Genomic DNA, 17,442 nt, shown 5'->3' with positions numbered 1-17,442 from the left:
CAGACACAGACAAATAGACAGAGATAATCAGACAGAGACAGTCAGACAGACAGTGAGAGACAGTGAGAGGCAGACACAGACAGATAGACAGACAGACAGAACATAATATTGCTGTGCTGCCACCACGTGGACATGAAGAGGTAACTGAACTGTGCTTTGAGTGATCGTTATTCTAGTTCTAACATGCTATAAGTAAAATTGACAAAATGTAAAAAAAAATATTGATCATACCACAAATGATTTTCATTTTTAGCTTTTTATTTATCGCGCAACATAAAACAATATTGTGGGTTGTACCACATACACTATGTATTCACATAATACACCATACAGCTACAAAGAGAGACTGAACAAAAACAAAACAACTTTTTTACATACTGCATACTTGACATGAAAAAATAGAACCAAGAACAATCTTTGAACTCAAAAAGGAATGTAGCTGCCAGTTGTGGTGTTTTGTTTGTTTTCTGTTTATTTGGGGCAGGATTTAAGCTTGAGCCCAGCTTGAGAACTGAGAAGGGGGTATAAATTGTGATAATATTTGTGTGTGTGTTTATGAGAAAGAGAAAGGGGGACAGAGAGAGGGGGGAGGGAGAGATGGGGGGGGGGGGAGAAGGAGAAAAGGATAGAGAGAGAGAGCTGGAAAGTATGTGAGGAAATATGTGAGATGTGTAAGCAGTTAGTGAGTGTATAAGTACGTAAGAAAATAAGTGCATGAGGGAGAAAAATAGAGTGGGAGTACACAATTGTTCCAATATTGTTCCAATATTTTAACATTCTCCCCTCACCATTAAAATGTACAACATACCCAAAACAGTCATGTTTAATAGAATAGCTTCCGCACATACACTGCAACAAGTTCTCAATTAAGATAACAGTCTGTTCACTTCAATATAATATGATCATTCAATCCCCATACCAGTTAAAAGTACCTTATGGGGACAAGGATTAATAAAAGTGTATGTATGAAATGTGTGAGTGCTTCAATTCAACAGTTGTCTTTTTTTGTTTGTCCACTGCCTTGAACATGAATGGGACGTTCCCATAAGATCAGCACCGGAGCAGTTCCCCACCCACTGAAACGGACATATTTAAAATAATAGTTCCTCTTATCATTCTAAGAGCTATAAAAAATATCAGTGATATAATATAACCCCCCCCCCCCCCCTCCAACACACACACACACTATTCCACGGGGGGGGGGGGGCACCATAGCACCAGCCTCCTTTGAGCATGTTTCTGTTATTTCCATCACATCTTGTATAGAAATGTACAAAATTCATCTGAAGAATATAATGACCGGCACCCATTATTACATACTGAATGAATATGACTGAATCATTATAACTGTGTGTGACTCATGCATTATCGTTTTTTAAAAGGGGGGAGTTTGTTCTTAAAGTGAGAATAGAATACAGTTGAAACAGGATCATGAGTAGTGGTGAGACAAAGGAACAGGCATATTTTCCCCCAGTCTCTAAGTTAGTCAAAGTCCTGTTGGTCATGTCTGTGACAATCTATGACAATTAACAAAAGACAATATTACAAACTATACTACCAGGTATTACCTGGTGTCTTCCAGTAATACACTGTACCTTCAGTCTGGTACTACAAGTGTTAAGTTGTCATGGTTTTTCATTAAGGTTACATCGTTTACTACTGTTATAATCACTATCGTTGATAATAATAACCAACAACCACATTGAAAATGAGTTACGGCGGTGGCAACCTCTCACCTCATAGTCTAACACAATGAACAAGATCGCTGGCTGGGGCTACACCTCACCTCTGTCACTAGAGTTCTCTCACACATTTCTGATGAGTTTGATTCTGCACCTGTTTGATTCTCGTGTTTAAAAAAAATCAAAATATTTTGAGCTCTATTCAATCCGTATCGTTGAAGCGTTAACAGATTTCGTGATCGAAATGTAGTCATTTCCGATTGCGCCGACATGTGATGCATTTAGCGGGAATGCCGTCTCTTCCAACACCAGACCGTTGCGTTTAAATTTCAATTGGGCTTTACCACTGAATTCCTGCGATACGGATTGATTACAGAGCCCTTCGTTTAGCATTGGTTCTCAGAACGGACAGCTAGATATCATACTCGGGTTTATAAGCAGCCTGATTACTGATTAGGTCTATCTCTTCTCACGAAGGGGGACTGGTTGGTTGCTGTCAGAGGTATCGTGTAGTACAGTACTAATGAAATCCGGACAGCAGTATTGAGTATACATCTACAGACACAACAACATATTGGAAATCACTGTGTTGCTTTCTGCTGCTGAAGGCTGTCTGACAAACTGACTGGACTTAAAAGCCTGGAATCATTCATGATTTAGTCATTATCCCTCACCAGTTAAATAATCTTAGCTAAATATTTTAAATATTTACATTTTTTTTATCCCCCCGCCAAAAAAAAACACAAACCAAAAAAACGAAGCTTCAAGTTGTCAATAATCTGTTATTTTTTCAAGATTAAAAGTGCTTTTATAAAATCTTTTCTTCTGTATGTACAATTTGTATTACCTATAAAAAAAAAACGAAAAACAATCATCATTATCATGTAATAAATAAGAATAAAAAAGTGGATTAAAATGAGTTTAGATAAGAGAGCACACAGGGAAGCTGTGGACTAATGTTCATCATGTTTCTCTGTCCTCTGTGGTGCCTGTGTGTGTGTGTTTCTAGCTTTTTGCAACCATGACCAGTGTCTCTGCAACGTTGAGGTATAGAGAGCTCTATATCGACAACTTCATAAGCACCAGGGTTTTTCGTCTCAGAAGTGAGCACCAAGCAGACTCTGGTTCTCACACGCACTTACACAAGCGTGCGCGCGCACACACACACACACACACACACACACACACACACACACACACACACACACACACACACACACACACACACACACACACACACACACACACACACACACACACACACACACACACACACACACAAAAGCTAAGAGCTGGATACAACATGCAGCACTGCACTGCACTGAGTGAGAGGCCTCTCTAACAGGCTGAGGAGGATCTTAGTGCAAGATGTGGAAAAAAGATTCACAACCTCTTGTAGCCCAGTCCACTGTGGTGCACATTAGATAGAGACAGCTGGGGTTCAACCCACTGACTGCAACACTTGATGACTTAGGGCCAATGCAGAGGCAGCCAGGATTGGTGAATAAGGTTTTACTGGCTCTGTTGTGACAATGTATGCATAGAGACAAACCTAGCTCTGCTTCAAGACAACAAACAGCACCATGCAGAAGCAGGACTGACTGACTGAGCCCTTGGTGTGTCGACATGCGTAGAGAAAGCACCAGTGTGTGTTTAGGAGTGCATTTCTGGCCACACACTATTCCCATCTATGTCTCCGGTTTCAGTGTAAAGGCCTTGCGTGGCCTGTGCTGCCTGCGGTCGTTAGAAGGACCAGACTTTGGCGGCCATGCCTCGGTGGTTTAAAGCAGTAAGGCATTGCTCTGTGCTGGCTGGATGACAAGAGCTTTGTGTGTGTGCGTGTGTCTGTGTATCAGTGCACCATTTTACAGGGGCTTACAGGGGAGTCATAGAACTGGAGGGATAGATCTCTCAACCAACACCTGAAGGATGACGAGGACTTCCAGTGCCTGTTGTTCTACTCACTCTACGTCTATGCCATAGAAGCACCCAATTCCTTATATTCAGCATCTAGTGCCATGAAGAGTAGAGAAATGGAGTGACTGACAATCTCCCTGTGAAAAGGATGAAGGTCAACATGAAGCACCAATAGAGTGAGATGGATTGGTAGGGTGAGAGTAACAATGACGAGAGAAGAACCCTTCTCTTCACAGCAAGGCAGACAAGAGAGGAGTTTTAAAAAAAGGCATGAGTTTCGTTGCTAAAAACCGGATGGTTCTGAGAAGTTTCTGTGGGTGGTGGCGTTTCTCTTCACTCTTTCTGGTAATGATTAGTGATTCAAATGTTTAGAACTCCATGCTGGAAAGACTGTGTTGAGGAGCCTTGCAGTGCTGAGAAAGGCCAAGTACAGTCACAAGAATGTCAAAGGCCTACGGAAAAACAACAAAGAAATGGGCAGATTTCCAGAAATATGGGGAAAAATAAAGATCCGACTGAGAGACAGAACCCCTCGGGGAAAAACCAAAACCAATCACATCATTAATAACAACATGAAGGACAAAACAGCCATATCAAACAAAACAAACAAATCAACTCAGCATCATAAAAATAACAATACCTGTAATAACAACATTGACAGTAACAATAGCAATCGTAATAATATTGATAATAATAGTAATAATTAGGAGGATCATTAAAATTCTATGAAGAAGGAGAAGCGATGGAGTCCCCCCGCGGAGGAAAGAGGACGAGCACCACAGGCAGCGTGTCTGTATGGCCCAGGGTCTGGTCCAAACTGCTGCCTGACATGAGGTACAAAAACAAACAAAACAAAACGAGGAGTTAAACCAGTAGTCCCCCTCCTTCCAGCCCAGAGGAAACAGAGCAGGAAGAGAAGGATGGAGAGAGACACGGGACTAAAGGAAGGGCTGAGACACTCCTCCCTGGCCTGCTCAGCCCTCTCTCCCTCCACCAGTCTGTGTCTGTGTGTCCATCCATCCTCACACAAAGTGGCTGTAGGGCCCGGTGAGGGTGGTAAAGGCGTAGGGGGATACAGTGATGGTAGAGGTGGTGTGTCGCGTGGAGGCCAGCCGTGTCACCGGCCCCTCTCTCTTGTCCGTGGTCTGGCCAGGCCCCGGGCTGGCCCCTGCTGCCGTGGCCCCCAATTTGCGTTTCTTCCCAGGTTTGATGTCGTCGTAGGGCAGCCCCAGTAGAGCTGCCTCCTGCTGCCTCTCTCTAGCCCGCTCCGCCAGCATCTTCATCTTGGCCTCCCAGATCCACTGGCCGTGGCACGGCTGGTTCATGTTCTTGTGCTGGTAGAACACTAGGGAGATGCGGGTGGGGTGAGAGCGGTCGGGCCTCTTGAGCGGTGTGGTGGCGTGCAGCTCGCGCCGGGCGCACTCAATCAGGATGGACCCGTGGGCGGGCGCCACCGCCACCCCTCCGATGCTGGGGTCCAAGAAGTTATGCTCGCTGTCCGACCACCGCTCTTCCTCCTCGAGGTTGCGAGGAGTCTCAGCCTGGGACTGTCCATCCGACTGCTGTAGGGCATCGGGGAACAAGCGTCCCTCTGGGGCCGGGGACGGTGTACCTGCCATAGAGCCTCCGGAAGACTTCCAGGCCTTCTCCTGGAGCCCCAAGGGGGTCGAGCCCCAACTCTCGCCCGCCTTGGACCACATCTTGTCGGGGAAGCCTCCGACGGGACTGGGGCTATAACCAGCAGGAACCATGCTCATGGGCCAAGCCTTAGGCTGAGGGCTGGAATCAGGGCTGTCCCAGTGGTGGGGGGTGCCGGGGTGTGAGGAGGGAAAGGGGGACGGGGGTATCTTTATGGAGGGGGACGGGGAGGGAGCAGGGGAGGCAGTGGGGGTGTTTGGGCCATGGTAAGAGTTCCACTGCTGGGAGTATGGGGAGGGCTGTTGTGGGGGATGCTGATGCTGCTCTTGGAGGTATGGGGACTGGAAAGTCTGGCGAGGTCCCTGCTGGTGAAACTGCTGCTTGTCTGAAGTGAAGGGAGCCTCCGGGGGGCCTGGTGGTTGGAGGTTGCCTTCCCAACTGCTGGGCACCCTAATGCCGTTGGGCTTGTGCCCATGCCAGGGCCCTCCAGCAGCGCCAGGCTGAAGGGTGGTGCTGGGCATGCTGGGACAGCTCTGGGCATTGACCTCCTTATAAACTGGCATATCCATGGGCTCCTGCTTGATGACGGGGGTCCCTCTGTGGGAGGGCTCTGAGGAGGCTGAAGAGGGACGTGATTGGTTGTAGTCAGGCTGATGAGGGTGTGGGTAAGCGCTGCGTTGGTGTTGGTTGGCTGGGTCTCCGTGCTGCTGCTGCTCAAGGTGGCCTGGGCTCGAGTAGGAGTGAGCCAGCCTGGCCTGGAGGCTCTGAACGTCTGGCTTCTTGTCCAGAGGACTGGGGGAAAACTTGGGCCCCATGTGGTGCCAGGAGCCGTTGCAGCCCTCGTAAGTGAGCTCATGGGGGAAAAGTGTGCTAGGGTTGGGAGGGTAGGTGTAGTAGCTATAGGGCAGTGCTGCCGGTAGATTAGGGCGGTAGCCATTGACAGGGCCTGGTGGAGGTGGAAGGGCAGGGGGCTGGCCATTGGAAGAGAGGCCTCCCCGTGCGTAGTAGCCAGGGCGGGAGGGGTAGACGTGGTAGGGGTCGGCAGCCTGGGCAGGGTAGCCCTCCAGCTGACCATGGAAGGGCTGGAAGCGCTGGTCCACTGGCTCCTTCTTTATGGTGGGCTTCACCTCCTGCTTAGGGATGGCTGTGGAGGAGGGAAGATAGAGGGGTGATAAGACAGGTAAGATCAAGCGGTTTTAACCTCTTGAAACTAGGGGGCACTATTTTTATGTTTGGAAAAATAACGTTCCCAAAGTAAACGGCCTATTTCTCAGGACCAGATGCTAGAATATGCATATAATTGGCAGATTAGGATATAAACACTCTATAGTTTCCAAAACTGTCAAAATGTTGTCTGTGAGTTAAACAGAACTGATATTGCAGGCTAAAACCTGAGGAAAATCCAATCAGGAAGTGCCCCTGTTTTTGAAACCTCTCTGTTGTTATGCATCCCTATTGCCCATTTAAAGGGATATCAACCAGATTCAACAGCCTTTAGACATAGTTTCAGGCTTTTATTTTGAAGAATGAGCGTGAACGACCACATTGCGTAAGTGGATAGGTGGGGGCTCTCAGAGTGAGTTGTGCGCAAAAGAGAAAGGTGGCTATACTCCCGGTCTTAGTGAAAAGCCAACTGTCCCGGTTGATATATTATCGAATAGATATTTGAAAAACACCCTGAGGATTGATTATAAATGGATATAATTTGGAATTTCTGTCTGCGTTGTCGTGACCTTTCTGGTGGATTCCTGGGCATAACGCACCAAACTAACGGAGGTATTTGGATATAAAAAATATCTTTATGGAACAAAAGGAACATTTGTTGTCTAACTGGCAGTCTCGTGAGTGAAAACATCCGAAGATCATCAAAGGCAAACGATTCATTCGATTGCTTTTCTGATTTTCTTGACCAAGTTACCTGATGCTAAGTGTACTTATTGTTTTGTGGAGTGATCGATAAACTTACACAAATGCTTGTATTGCTTTCGCTGTAAAGAATAATTTCAAAATCTGAGACGACAGGTGGATTAACAAAAGGCTAAGCTGTGTTTTGCAAAATTGCACTTGTGATTTCATGAATATGAATATTTTCTAGTAATATTATTTGACTGCTGATGACAATTATACCGGATCCGGAATGGGTGGTTCAGAGAGGTTAATGGTTCACTTGGTTGGACTTTTGGGATTGATGGGTTTGATTCCTGCATGGGCTGCATACTGTAAGCCGTCTAGCTATAGGTTCGTAACCGGCCGCCACCGGGAGGACTGTGGGGCGAAGCACAATTGGCCTAGCGTCGTCCGGGTTAGGGAGGGATTGGCCGGTAGGGATATCCTTGTCTCATAGCGCACCAGCGACTGCTGTGGCGGGCCGGGCACAGTGCGCGCTAACCAAGGTTGCCAGGTGCACAGTGTTTCCTCCGACACATTGGTGCGGCTGGATTCCGGGTTGGATGTGTGCTGTGTTAAGAAGCAGTGCGGCTTGGTTGGGTTGTGTATCCGAGGACGCATGACTTTCAACCTTCATCTCTCCTGAGACTGTACGGGAGTTGTAGCGATGAGACAAGATAGTAGCTACTAAACAATTGGACACTACGAAATTGGGGACAAAAAGGGGTAAAACTTTTTTTTTTAAAGTAAAAATAAATAAAAAAAGACTAGCTATAGGTGTTAAGTGTAGGTCAGTTTAGATTAAAGCATCTACTCTCGGGCTCCCCAACTGGTAGACCATATGTTCCAGCCCCCAGACCGTCCGTCCAAGAAAAACGATCCCTGATCTGCTCTATGACCACACTATTATCATCGTACTGTAAAGCTGGTTGGAGTTTTGCTCACAATACTAGAGTGATGGGTTTATTGTTATCATCAACCTCACAGTACTCATAAAGCCACTCTCCTACATGTTTATAGTAGAGTTCAGAGGTCATCTCACCTTTATTGCCATTCTGTCTGACAGGGGAGCCAGCGTGCCGGACCTCCATCTTGATCCCGGGTTTCTCCGGCGTCTCTGTGGGCGTTGGCGGCTGCTGCTTGCCCTTCTTCTTCTCGGAGGCACGGTTCTTAGCGTCCAGGCGGCGCTGGCGGCAGGACTTGGCTCGCTCGGGCAGCTTGCGGACCTCGCGGCGGAAGTTGTTGAGCACCTGAATGGCGCCTGTACGCATCTTTTGACGCTGGCCCTCCTCGCTGCCGAACTCGTCTGTGAGGGCGGCCTTGTAGAGGGGAAGTACGTGGAGCTGCTCGTCCTCTGGGATCTCCCCCACCGTACGGTTGTCCTCTTTAGTCAGCGTGCACACCTGGGGGTGAACAGAGGGGTGTTAGCGTAGCGAGAGAGACAGCGCAACTGCTGTGTGTCGTACAGTTGTCCTGCACAACTTTCAAGTTTCATGTACTGGCCCTCAAAATTCTTACTTGCAAGTTCCTTCTTGACAATGCAACAACAATAAGAAATAATAAAAGATAAGAATACGAACATAGAGTAAATGGCTCAGTAGAATAGAATAAACATTTTAGCATAAGTACAATACAGGAAGGCAGAATTTATAGTCCAATATTTACACATGCTTTGTGGAAGGGGGTATTGGGGGGCAAGTGCACCTGGACCGTACAGGGGGAGTGGTAGGGGTGGAGGAAGGGTTAGGGTGGGACACTCACTGTCTGTTCTATCCTCATGTAGTCAGACACAGACACTATACCAACCCCCATAGGCCCCCCCACACAGCGGAGCATCCATACAATGTCCACAAATAGAGAGGGAAAGAGCGAGAAAGAAGATTGACGAGAGAGTGACGGAGAGAGCGACAAAAAGAGAGAACGAGACAGGGGCAGAGGTAAGGCTGTGTGTCGTACCACAGTGCAGCCGTTGTAGAGATTGTGCTGGTCCTTGTGGGCATGGGCACAGAAGTCCATACAGGCGGTGACGCCGGAGAACGGCCGGCCTTCCTTCAGACCCAACCTGCAGTCTGTGGCTTTCGTCTCATTCTGACACTGAGGGACAGGAGAGGGGACACAAGTTGGGTTAGCGTGGTTTTACTCTACAGACCATATCTAGCACTCATTGCAGCCGTGAGTTTTTATTGTGCACTTTTTGGTGGGACACAGGGAAGAGGACGACATGTCCCAGAACAACCTGTTACTGTACACAACATATCTAACACATAGCATCCTTCAGCTTGTTTTGTTTACTTTCAGAGGGACCGTCTACTATTTAGAGTTCCGGTGCTGGTCTCAGTTAGGTGTACACTCTTAGAAAAACCCTCTGTGGGAAGGGTCCTACAATGAACCCCAACGGGTTCTACACGGAACCAAAAAGGGTTCTTCAAAGGGTTCTCCTATGGGGACAGCCGACGAACCCTGTCAGGCTCGAGATGGCACCTTTTTCCCCTAAGAGTGTAAGTGCAGGTAGGTGATGGTGAGTGAAAAGGCAGATGTTACCTGGTTACTGTAGGCCTGTGGGGCCAGCTGCTTGTACAGGGGAGCCACCTCAGTGGCCAGATCCTGGAAGTTATCCCTGAGTTGATCCTCCTAACATACACACAAAGACAGATACCCTGGTAGCTCAATCACAGTGTTAGCTTAGTGTGGTGTGGTCAATAATAATAATTGTACACAGGTGGTATGTCGTTTTTGGATATAAACGCGAGGAAGGGAGGCATCTCTTGTCTGTGGAGGCTGTGAGTCTGTGAGTCTCAGTAGTACAGATATGGTACTACACATTACCTCTTGGGGGTGGTCTCCTGCCAGTCTGAACTTGCGGGGTGTTTTGCTGCGGGCGTACTTGCAGCCGTTGAAGTACATGCTCCAGGAGCAGCCGAAGGAGAACGAAGCTCCACAGCTGTCGGGGTCCTTGCCTTGGCACGCGCACGTACGACTGCAGGCAGGCAGGGGGAGACAGAGAGCACGAACACAGTCAGCACCACTCACAAACCCCCATCAGACACTCACAAGGTAATGTTCATCGTTCAGAAAGAGAACACCTCAGTGCATTGAATGTCTATTGACAACGACAATGAAGTAGTCTGCAGTCCATAAGTAGACTAACTTGCTCATTTATTTTCATGCACAGACGTTCTGTCTGAAAGCCTCCCTCAGTGCGCCATCTAAACATCTTTGCACTGCTGAGTTTACTGCTAATTTAAGAAGAATATAAGCATATTCAGCCGACTCATTCGTGGTTCTGTGAACGTTTCCTGTCACTCACTCGTCGTTGAGTCCACAGCGGCGGCTAGTGGGGTTGCCGAACTGTGTGAGGGTGGCGGAGAGCTCTCGATAGAGCTTGTCGCCTAGCGCCCGGGGCACGCCCTCCCACGCCATGATGAGGATGATGATGAAGGCGTTGGGACAGTGGTGACCCGCCCGGGGACGCACCAGACACAGCAACTTCTCTGTATCACTGCCCCGACGAATCACCTGACGGGAGAGGGCGAGAGAAAGGGAGAGAGAGAGTGAGAGATTGACATCCGGATTCTCCTCTACTCTATCAATAGTGTCTGTTGAGAAGCCATGAACCCGTTAGCAGGGTGTCAAAGAGAGTGACAGAGGTAGAGAGTGACAGAGGTAGAGACCTCCAGCTGGGCAGGAGAGGGCTCAGGGAGACCCCCTACCGGACCCCCTACTGCTTTACTGTCTGAGGGTGAGGCTGTGGTGTTTGTCTACTACCTCTGCTCTACTCCCCCTCATTTTCACTAATGGCTATTAGTATATAGAAGGAGTGAAGTGTGAAATGTCTGTTTGGTTTTACAATGTCTGGTGAAAGTTGTGTGTTGATAAGAAATTGTTTGTGGTTACCTACACTAGTGTGTTGTGTCAGCCCAAGGGCCAGTCTGTTTGTGCTACCATGTCAACCCCCTGTCACTCATGGTCATGTTTGGCTTGGTAATGAGACCAATGGAGTTGGTTAGAGCACACACAGATCTGGGACCAGGTGTTGACACACAAATCTGGGACCGGGTGTTGACACACAGATCTGGGACCTGGTGTTGACACACAGATCTGGGACCAGGTGTTGACACACAGATCTGGGACCGGGTGTTGACACACAGATCTGGGACCGGGTGTTGACACACAGATCTGGGACCTGGTGTTGACACACAGATCTGGGACCAGGTGTTGACACACAGATCTGGGACCAGGTGTTGACACACAGATCTGGGACCGGGTGTTGACACAGATCTGGGACCGGGTGTTGACACACAGATCTGGGACCTGGTGTTGACACACAGATCTGGGATCAGGTGTTGTGTAAGGTTAGGCTTTGTTTGTTCTGTGAGAGGTAGGTTCAGTGTTTTATGTACTCACCCACTTGGCGATGGGACATCCCTGAGAGCTCTTGCCTTCCCGGCCGGTGTAGACTACCTTTTCAATACGGATAGCATCTCCCTTCTCTCCATACCTGCACCGAGAGACAGACAGTACAGTGTGAGTGTATGTCTTCCTGAACACAACAGTTCAACTGATTTGTTTCCAGTATAAAACGTTCACATCATGCCTTAAAACACCCGTGAGCTGTGGTATATTAACTAATGGCATTATTGGTTAGTAAGCAAGTAGCCTATGAGCTTCTGCATGACCATAATGCAAATATTTGAGAGTTGAAGGTGTCTTGTCAAACACAGAAACCACAAGCTGGCTGGCCAAGAGGAGTGTTCACAGGACACCGTTGATATTCACAGAGGCGTGACGGGAGCAGCCAAAGCCCAACATAATCTGACCAGAACATTGTTAGTCAGTGTGTCTGACGAAGAGAATGAAACCCGAACCCTTCAGGGCCGTCCACGCCATGCGATAACTATAACGATAATTATAACCATATCATTTTTTGTTTTTTTTTGTTTTTATCGTTCTAGTTCAAGTGAACAGGAGCATTCGAAGCTTCAATGATAACCACAAAGAGAGCGGAGATCGACTAACGAGAGCTACGGTTTGTCCCTGTCCCTCCGATGATAAAGCGTTGACAGCCAATCAAAAAACGTGTTCTATTGAAGAGTTTGTCCTTGGTTCTAGGTGTGCGAGGCTGCTTGGAACAGGAGAGAAGGCAAAGTGCACAGTAACGTTGCCTGAATAACTGGGCATGTGTGAGCATATTGGTGGCCACATTAAATTATAGGACGACTTGGGAGAATGATCAACGTCAAAACAGCGCCTATCTGTACGAGAAGGCCATGTTTTCTGATGGTATCTGTTAACGGAGATACAACCCGACATAATACACACTATGACGAGCCTGCTAATATGCCTTTCTGGACCTTGTAAACTGCAAAGAAAAGTCCCATTAGCCTACTGATCCAAATGGCTGCATAATCAGGCCAAGGCTTTATGCAGTTATATCGGCATGAGTCATTCAAAACAGGACGTTGGAGCAGTTACTCAAATTAGCATATGCATCACTGCAGTTTTACAGTCCTGTAGAATAATTGTGTACTCACTTGATACAATAATACATTCCTCATTGCACTGTGTCGTTGTCTCCTAGGTAGAATAATGTTCTTGTTTAAAAATGTAGAAGTAATCAACAGTGGAGCTTTGTGTGCCAGAAAGGACTTGCAGAGCGCAGCCTGGAGGAATGCACATATTTATTTATTTGTCCTGCACTTTGACAGGTAAATATGAATAGCCCTACTATTTAGATAATGACTGGCCTAATATTTAGCTTCTTACTTTGGCTACAACTCTAGCCCTTCTCTTCCAGCTGTTCCAGTGTGCAATAGGCTATATGGCTACAATATGCTATATGGCTACAATAGGCTATATGGCTACAATAGGCTATATGGCTACAATAGGCTATATGGCTACAATAGGCTATATGGCTACAATAGGCTATATGGCTACAATAGGCTATATGGCTACTATAGGCTATATGGCTACAATAGGCTATATGGCTACAATAGGCTATATGGCTACAATAGGCTATATGGCTACAATGGGCTATATGGCTACAATGGGCTATATGGCTACAATAGGCTATATGGCTACAATAGGCTATATGGCTACAATAGGCTATATGGCTACAATAGGCTATATGGCTACAATAGGCTATATGGCTACAATAGGCTATTTGGCTACAATAGGCTATATGGCTACTCCACTATTGCTCTTCTCGTGAAATCGCAGGAAAAGCTATAGGCTACAAAATAGGACATTTCTTTAGCACTTTTTATACTAGGCCTAATATAATTTTGTGGAGAGAAGCAGGCCTGCCCTTGCTAAAATGTAAAAAAGGCCTTGGGTAAATGAACTGTCAGTTAAGGAGAGAGAGTGCGTTGGTGTGATCCCTTTGGCCGGTTATGATACTATGGTTGCACTGATGCATTGCACATGGTTGCACAGGACATACAGAACGAGATGAGCACAGTGGGAAAAAAGATCCAAGCGAATTGACAAGCATAAAAAAAATGGAAATCACTTGCAAACGACTTGAGCAAAGAGGCAAGCAATGTCACGTCAAAGACGTGCAGGCTAAACCGCGTTTGTTGTAGAACTGCTACATTCAAATACAAGTTTCAATATTATTTTTCATTTTCATTGGTTTAAATAGTACCCGCAAAACACCAGTCTCAATGTAAACAGTGAAGAGGCGACTCTGGGATGCTGGCCTTCTAGGCAGAGTTGCAAAGAAAAAGCCATATCTCAGACTGGCCAATAAAAGGAAAATGTTCAAATGGGCAAAAGAACACAGACACTGGACAGAGGAACTCTACCTAGATGGCAAGGATCCCGGAGTCGCCTCTTCACTGTTAACGGGGCCTCCCACTCCTTTTTCTATTCTGGTTAGAACCAGTTTGTGCTGTTCTGTGATGGGAGTAGTACACAGCGTTGTGCGAGATTTTCAGTTTCTTGGCAATTTCTTGCAAAGAATACCCTTAATTTCTCAGAACAAGAATTGACTGATGAGTTTCAGAAGAATGTTCTTTGTTTCTGGCCATTTTAAGCCTGTAATCGAACCCAGAAATGCGGATGCTCCAGATACTCACCTAGTCTAAAGAAGGCCAGTTTTATTGCTTCTAGTCTAAAGAAGGCCAGTTTTATTGCTTCTAGTCTAAAAAAGGCCAGTTTTATTGATTCTTTAATCACAACTACAGTTTTCATCTGGCAAAGGGTTTTCTAATGATCAAATAGCCTTTTAAAATGATAAACTTGGATTAGCTAACACAACGTGCCATTGGAACACAGGAGTGATGGTTGTTGATAATGGGCCTCTGTACGCCTATGTAGATATTTCATAAAAAAATCTGCCGTTTCCAGCTACAATAGTCATTTACAACATTAACAATGTCTACACTGTATTTCTGATCAATTTGAGGTTATTTTAATGGACAAAAAATGCGCTTTTCTTTCAAAAACAAGGACATATCTATGTGACCCCAAACTTTTGAACTGTAGTGTATATATATATATATATATTTTTTTTTTGGGGGGGGGGGGGGGGGGACATAAAAGAATGTAAAAACTACAGGAATTCCGCTCCAAGTGATTTTACTTTAAGAAATCTGTTCCCAAGTATTCACACGCATAATAGATACGTGATCATATACAAATGTACGCAACATGTCGATCTTGTCTTATCGCTGCAACTCCCCAACAGACTCGGGAGGCGAAGGTTGAGTCATGTGTCCTCCAAAACACCCGCCCGCATAACCCGGAAGCCAGCCGCACCAATGTGTCGCTGACATCCGAGGTCACCCTGCAGGTGGATGCTCCAACCTTAAACCTGACCCTTACTCTAACCCTAAACCTAACCCTTACTCCAACAAACCTAACCCTTACTCCAACCTTAAACCTAACCCTTACTCTAACCCTAAACCATAACCCTAGCAAGCGGTTGCATATCAACATGTGCAGTTGATCATTTGTGGATACTATGACCTAATCTCTTGATCATCTATAGGGAACTATCCAAATCAAGTGTAACCGCATCCGTGTGCGTTGGCTTGGTATATGTGTATGTGCCTGGTTAGGTTCTGGCGCGTGTCCCTCGCTGCACAATGTGTAAAGAGATGTGGCTGAGTTAGCTACCAGCATTACTCAGATGTTCCTTCTTCCCTGTGTATCATACCTGTCATGTTGATAACGTCACCCCTGACCGGGTCTATCATGGTGGGACACATGTGGCTTTGTCCTTAATGGGAACTCATTCACCAATTATCAGCCGGTCAAAGTGTGTTGGCTCGGCCTCCACAGGGGTGGGCCAATGGGGTCAGAGGTGAGTCAGAGGTCAGGGGGAGACTATGGAGGGCTTTAGTTCTTACGTCATCTCTCAAACAAAGAAGGCTCTCCCTCCTCTCCTCACCTACCTACCTACACCCCCCCCCCCCCCCCCCCCCCCCCCCCAATCCATCCTGATGAGTCACTGGTCTATAGAAACAGTCCTCTGTCAATATAATGGCCAGTCACTCTCGGTCCCGGTCCCCTATACAACAATGTGTGGGTCCCAACCTAAGCAGCCCCCCCATGTTTAGTCAGTGAAAACTCAGCTGCATTTGAACTATTCCTGTTTTGTCAGTTGATAATTGCGTAACTATTAGGATACATGGTAAATGTGATTGTTTCCATTCCTAGTTTCACGTTACCATTCTCCCAAGAGGAATTATGAAACTGAGTCTATCCATTCCCTAGTTTCACGTTACCATTCTCCCAAGAGGAATTATGAAACTGAGTCTATCCATTCCCTAGTTTCATGTTACCATTCTCCCAAGAGGAATTATGAAACTGAGTCTATCCATTCCCTAGTTTCATGTTACCATTCTCCCAAGAGGAATTATGAAACTGAGTCTATCCATTCCCTAGTTTCATGTTACCATTCTCCCAAGAGGAATTATGAAACTGAGTCTATCCATTCCCTAGTTTCATGTTACCATTCTCCCAAGAGGAATTATGAAACTGAGTCTATCCATTCCCTAGTTTCATGTTACCATTCTCCCAAGAGGAATTATGAAACTGAGTCTATCCATTCCCTAATGAAAATGTACTCGGTTTGATTCTCATTATCTCTCTCTCTCTCTCTATATATATATATATATATATATATAGAGAGAGAGAGAGAGAGAGAGAGAGAGAGAGAGAGAGAGATATATATATACCGCTCTCTGTCTCCCTCTCTGTCTCCTCCTCTCATCTCTCCCTGCCTCTCCTTTCTTTGTCTCTTCCCCTCATCTCTCCCTACCTCTCCTTTCTCTCTCTTCCTCTCATCTCTCCCTACTTCTCCTCTCTCTTCCTCTCAACTCTCCTTACCTCTCTCCTATCCTCTCTCTATGCCTAGCCCTCTTCTCTGTTTGGTCTGATCTGCTGATGCGGTTATTTCCTGTTCCTCCTATTGGATTCTGGGTCAGGGATTCCCTGGGGACAGGATCACAGGGGTGTTAAGGGGGGGAGAGTAGGAGGACAGCAGCACTGGGGAGAGAGAGCAAAATAGAGGGAGGCATGGAGAGAGAGAGAGAGAGAGAGTGGGAAGAAAAGAGAGAGTGATGCTAGCTCACAGCTGTGAGAGAGTTTGATGCCAATACTCTTGTTCATAGGCAGAGGATAGGAGAGAAGGAATGAAAAGAGGGGGAGAGAAAGGGAGAGGGCAAAGGGTAGAGAAAGGAAGACAGAGGGAGATGGGGAGGGAAAGGGGGAGAGAGAGGGAGAAGGAAAAGGGGAGAGAAAAGGAGCGAGCGAGAACGAGAGAGGGAGAGGGGGAGAAAGAGCAAGCGAGAGTGAGAGAATGTGAGGGAGTGGGAAAGGAGAGGGAGAAGGGGAGAGAAAGGGAGATGGGGAGAGAAAGGGGGAGAGCGAGGGAGGAGGGGAGAGAAAGGGAGGGGGGGGGAGAGGGAGAGAGAGGGAGATAGAGAAGAGGAAAGGGAGACAGAGAAGGAGAAAGGCAGAGGAGAGACGGAGAAGGGGAGAGACGGAGAGAGAGCGAGAGGGGGATAGAGAGGAAGAGGGGACAGGAGAGAAGGAGGAAGAGGGAGAATGAGAGAGAGACTGTGAAGAAGAGGACAGCTAGCTCTGCTCTAGGTGAATCAGGAGACTGCCATTGCCAGTTGCGTGGCTGTAATCTAGGGTGCTAAAATCCCTGGACAAGCACACCAGCTACAACAGTATTTTGTAGTGTTTCCTCCACCCACCCGTCAATTTCAGTCCATGCTCCTTTTCCCTGCCTTATCTAGAGGTAAATACTAGTATGTATCATACTCCTATGGTTTCTGAGTTATTTCAGTCTGTCAGTCTCTTCTCT

General features: G+C 46.7%; 1 protein-coding gene across 4 annotated transcripts in view; it reads right to left on the bottom strand.

The window, feature by feature from the left end:
* Nucleotides 1-240: 240 nt before the first annotated feature.
* The window catches only part of LOC110525859 (methylcytosine dioxygenase TET3), a 57,075-nt gene continuing 39,873 nt past the window's right edge, over nt 241-17,442 (bottom strand). For 3 of the 4 annotated variants that reach the window (XM_036980014.2, XM_036980015.2, XM_036980016.2), the window contains 7 exons: nt 11,529-11,622; nt 10,432-10,640; nt 9,951-10,101; nt 9,666-9,755; nt 9,081-9,218; nt 8,167-8,527; nt 241-6,381 (listed from right to left, as the gene is read on the bottom strand). In XM_036980014.2, the coding sequence (XP_036835909.2) occupies nt 4,622-6,381; nt 8,167-8,527; nt 9,081-9,218; nt 9,666-9,755; nt 9,951-10,101; nt 10,432-10,640; nt 11,529-11,622 (2,803 nt within the window). In that variant the 3' untranslated portion in view covers nt 241-4,621. The remainder of the gene's footprint in view (nt 6,382-8,166; nt 8,528-9,080; nt 9,219-9,665; nt 9,756-9,950; nt 10,102-10,431; nt 10,641-11,528; nt 11,623-17,442) is intronic. The other variant, XM_036980012.2, reaches the window with a different exon arrangement.

This window comes from Oncorhynchus mykiss, chromosome 6 (genome assembly GCF_057628025.1).
Source record: "Oncorhynchus mykiss isolate SJ-2025 chromosome 6, ASM5762802v1, whole genome shotgun sequence".
In the NCBI taxonomy this organism is placed as follows: Eukaryota; Metazoa; Chordata; class Actinopteri; order Salmoniformes; family Salmonidae; genus Oncorhynchus; species Oncorhynchus mykiss.
This window is presented reverse-complemented; position numbering and strand designations above follow the sequence as displayed.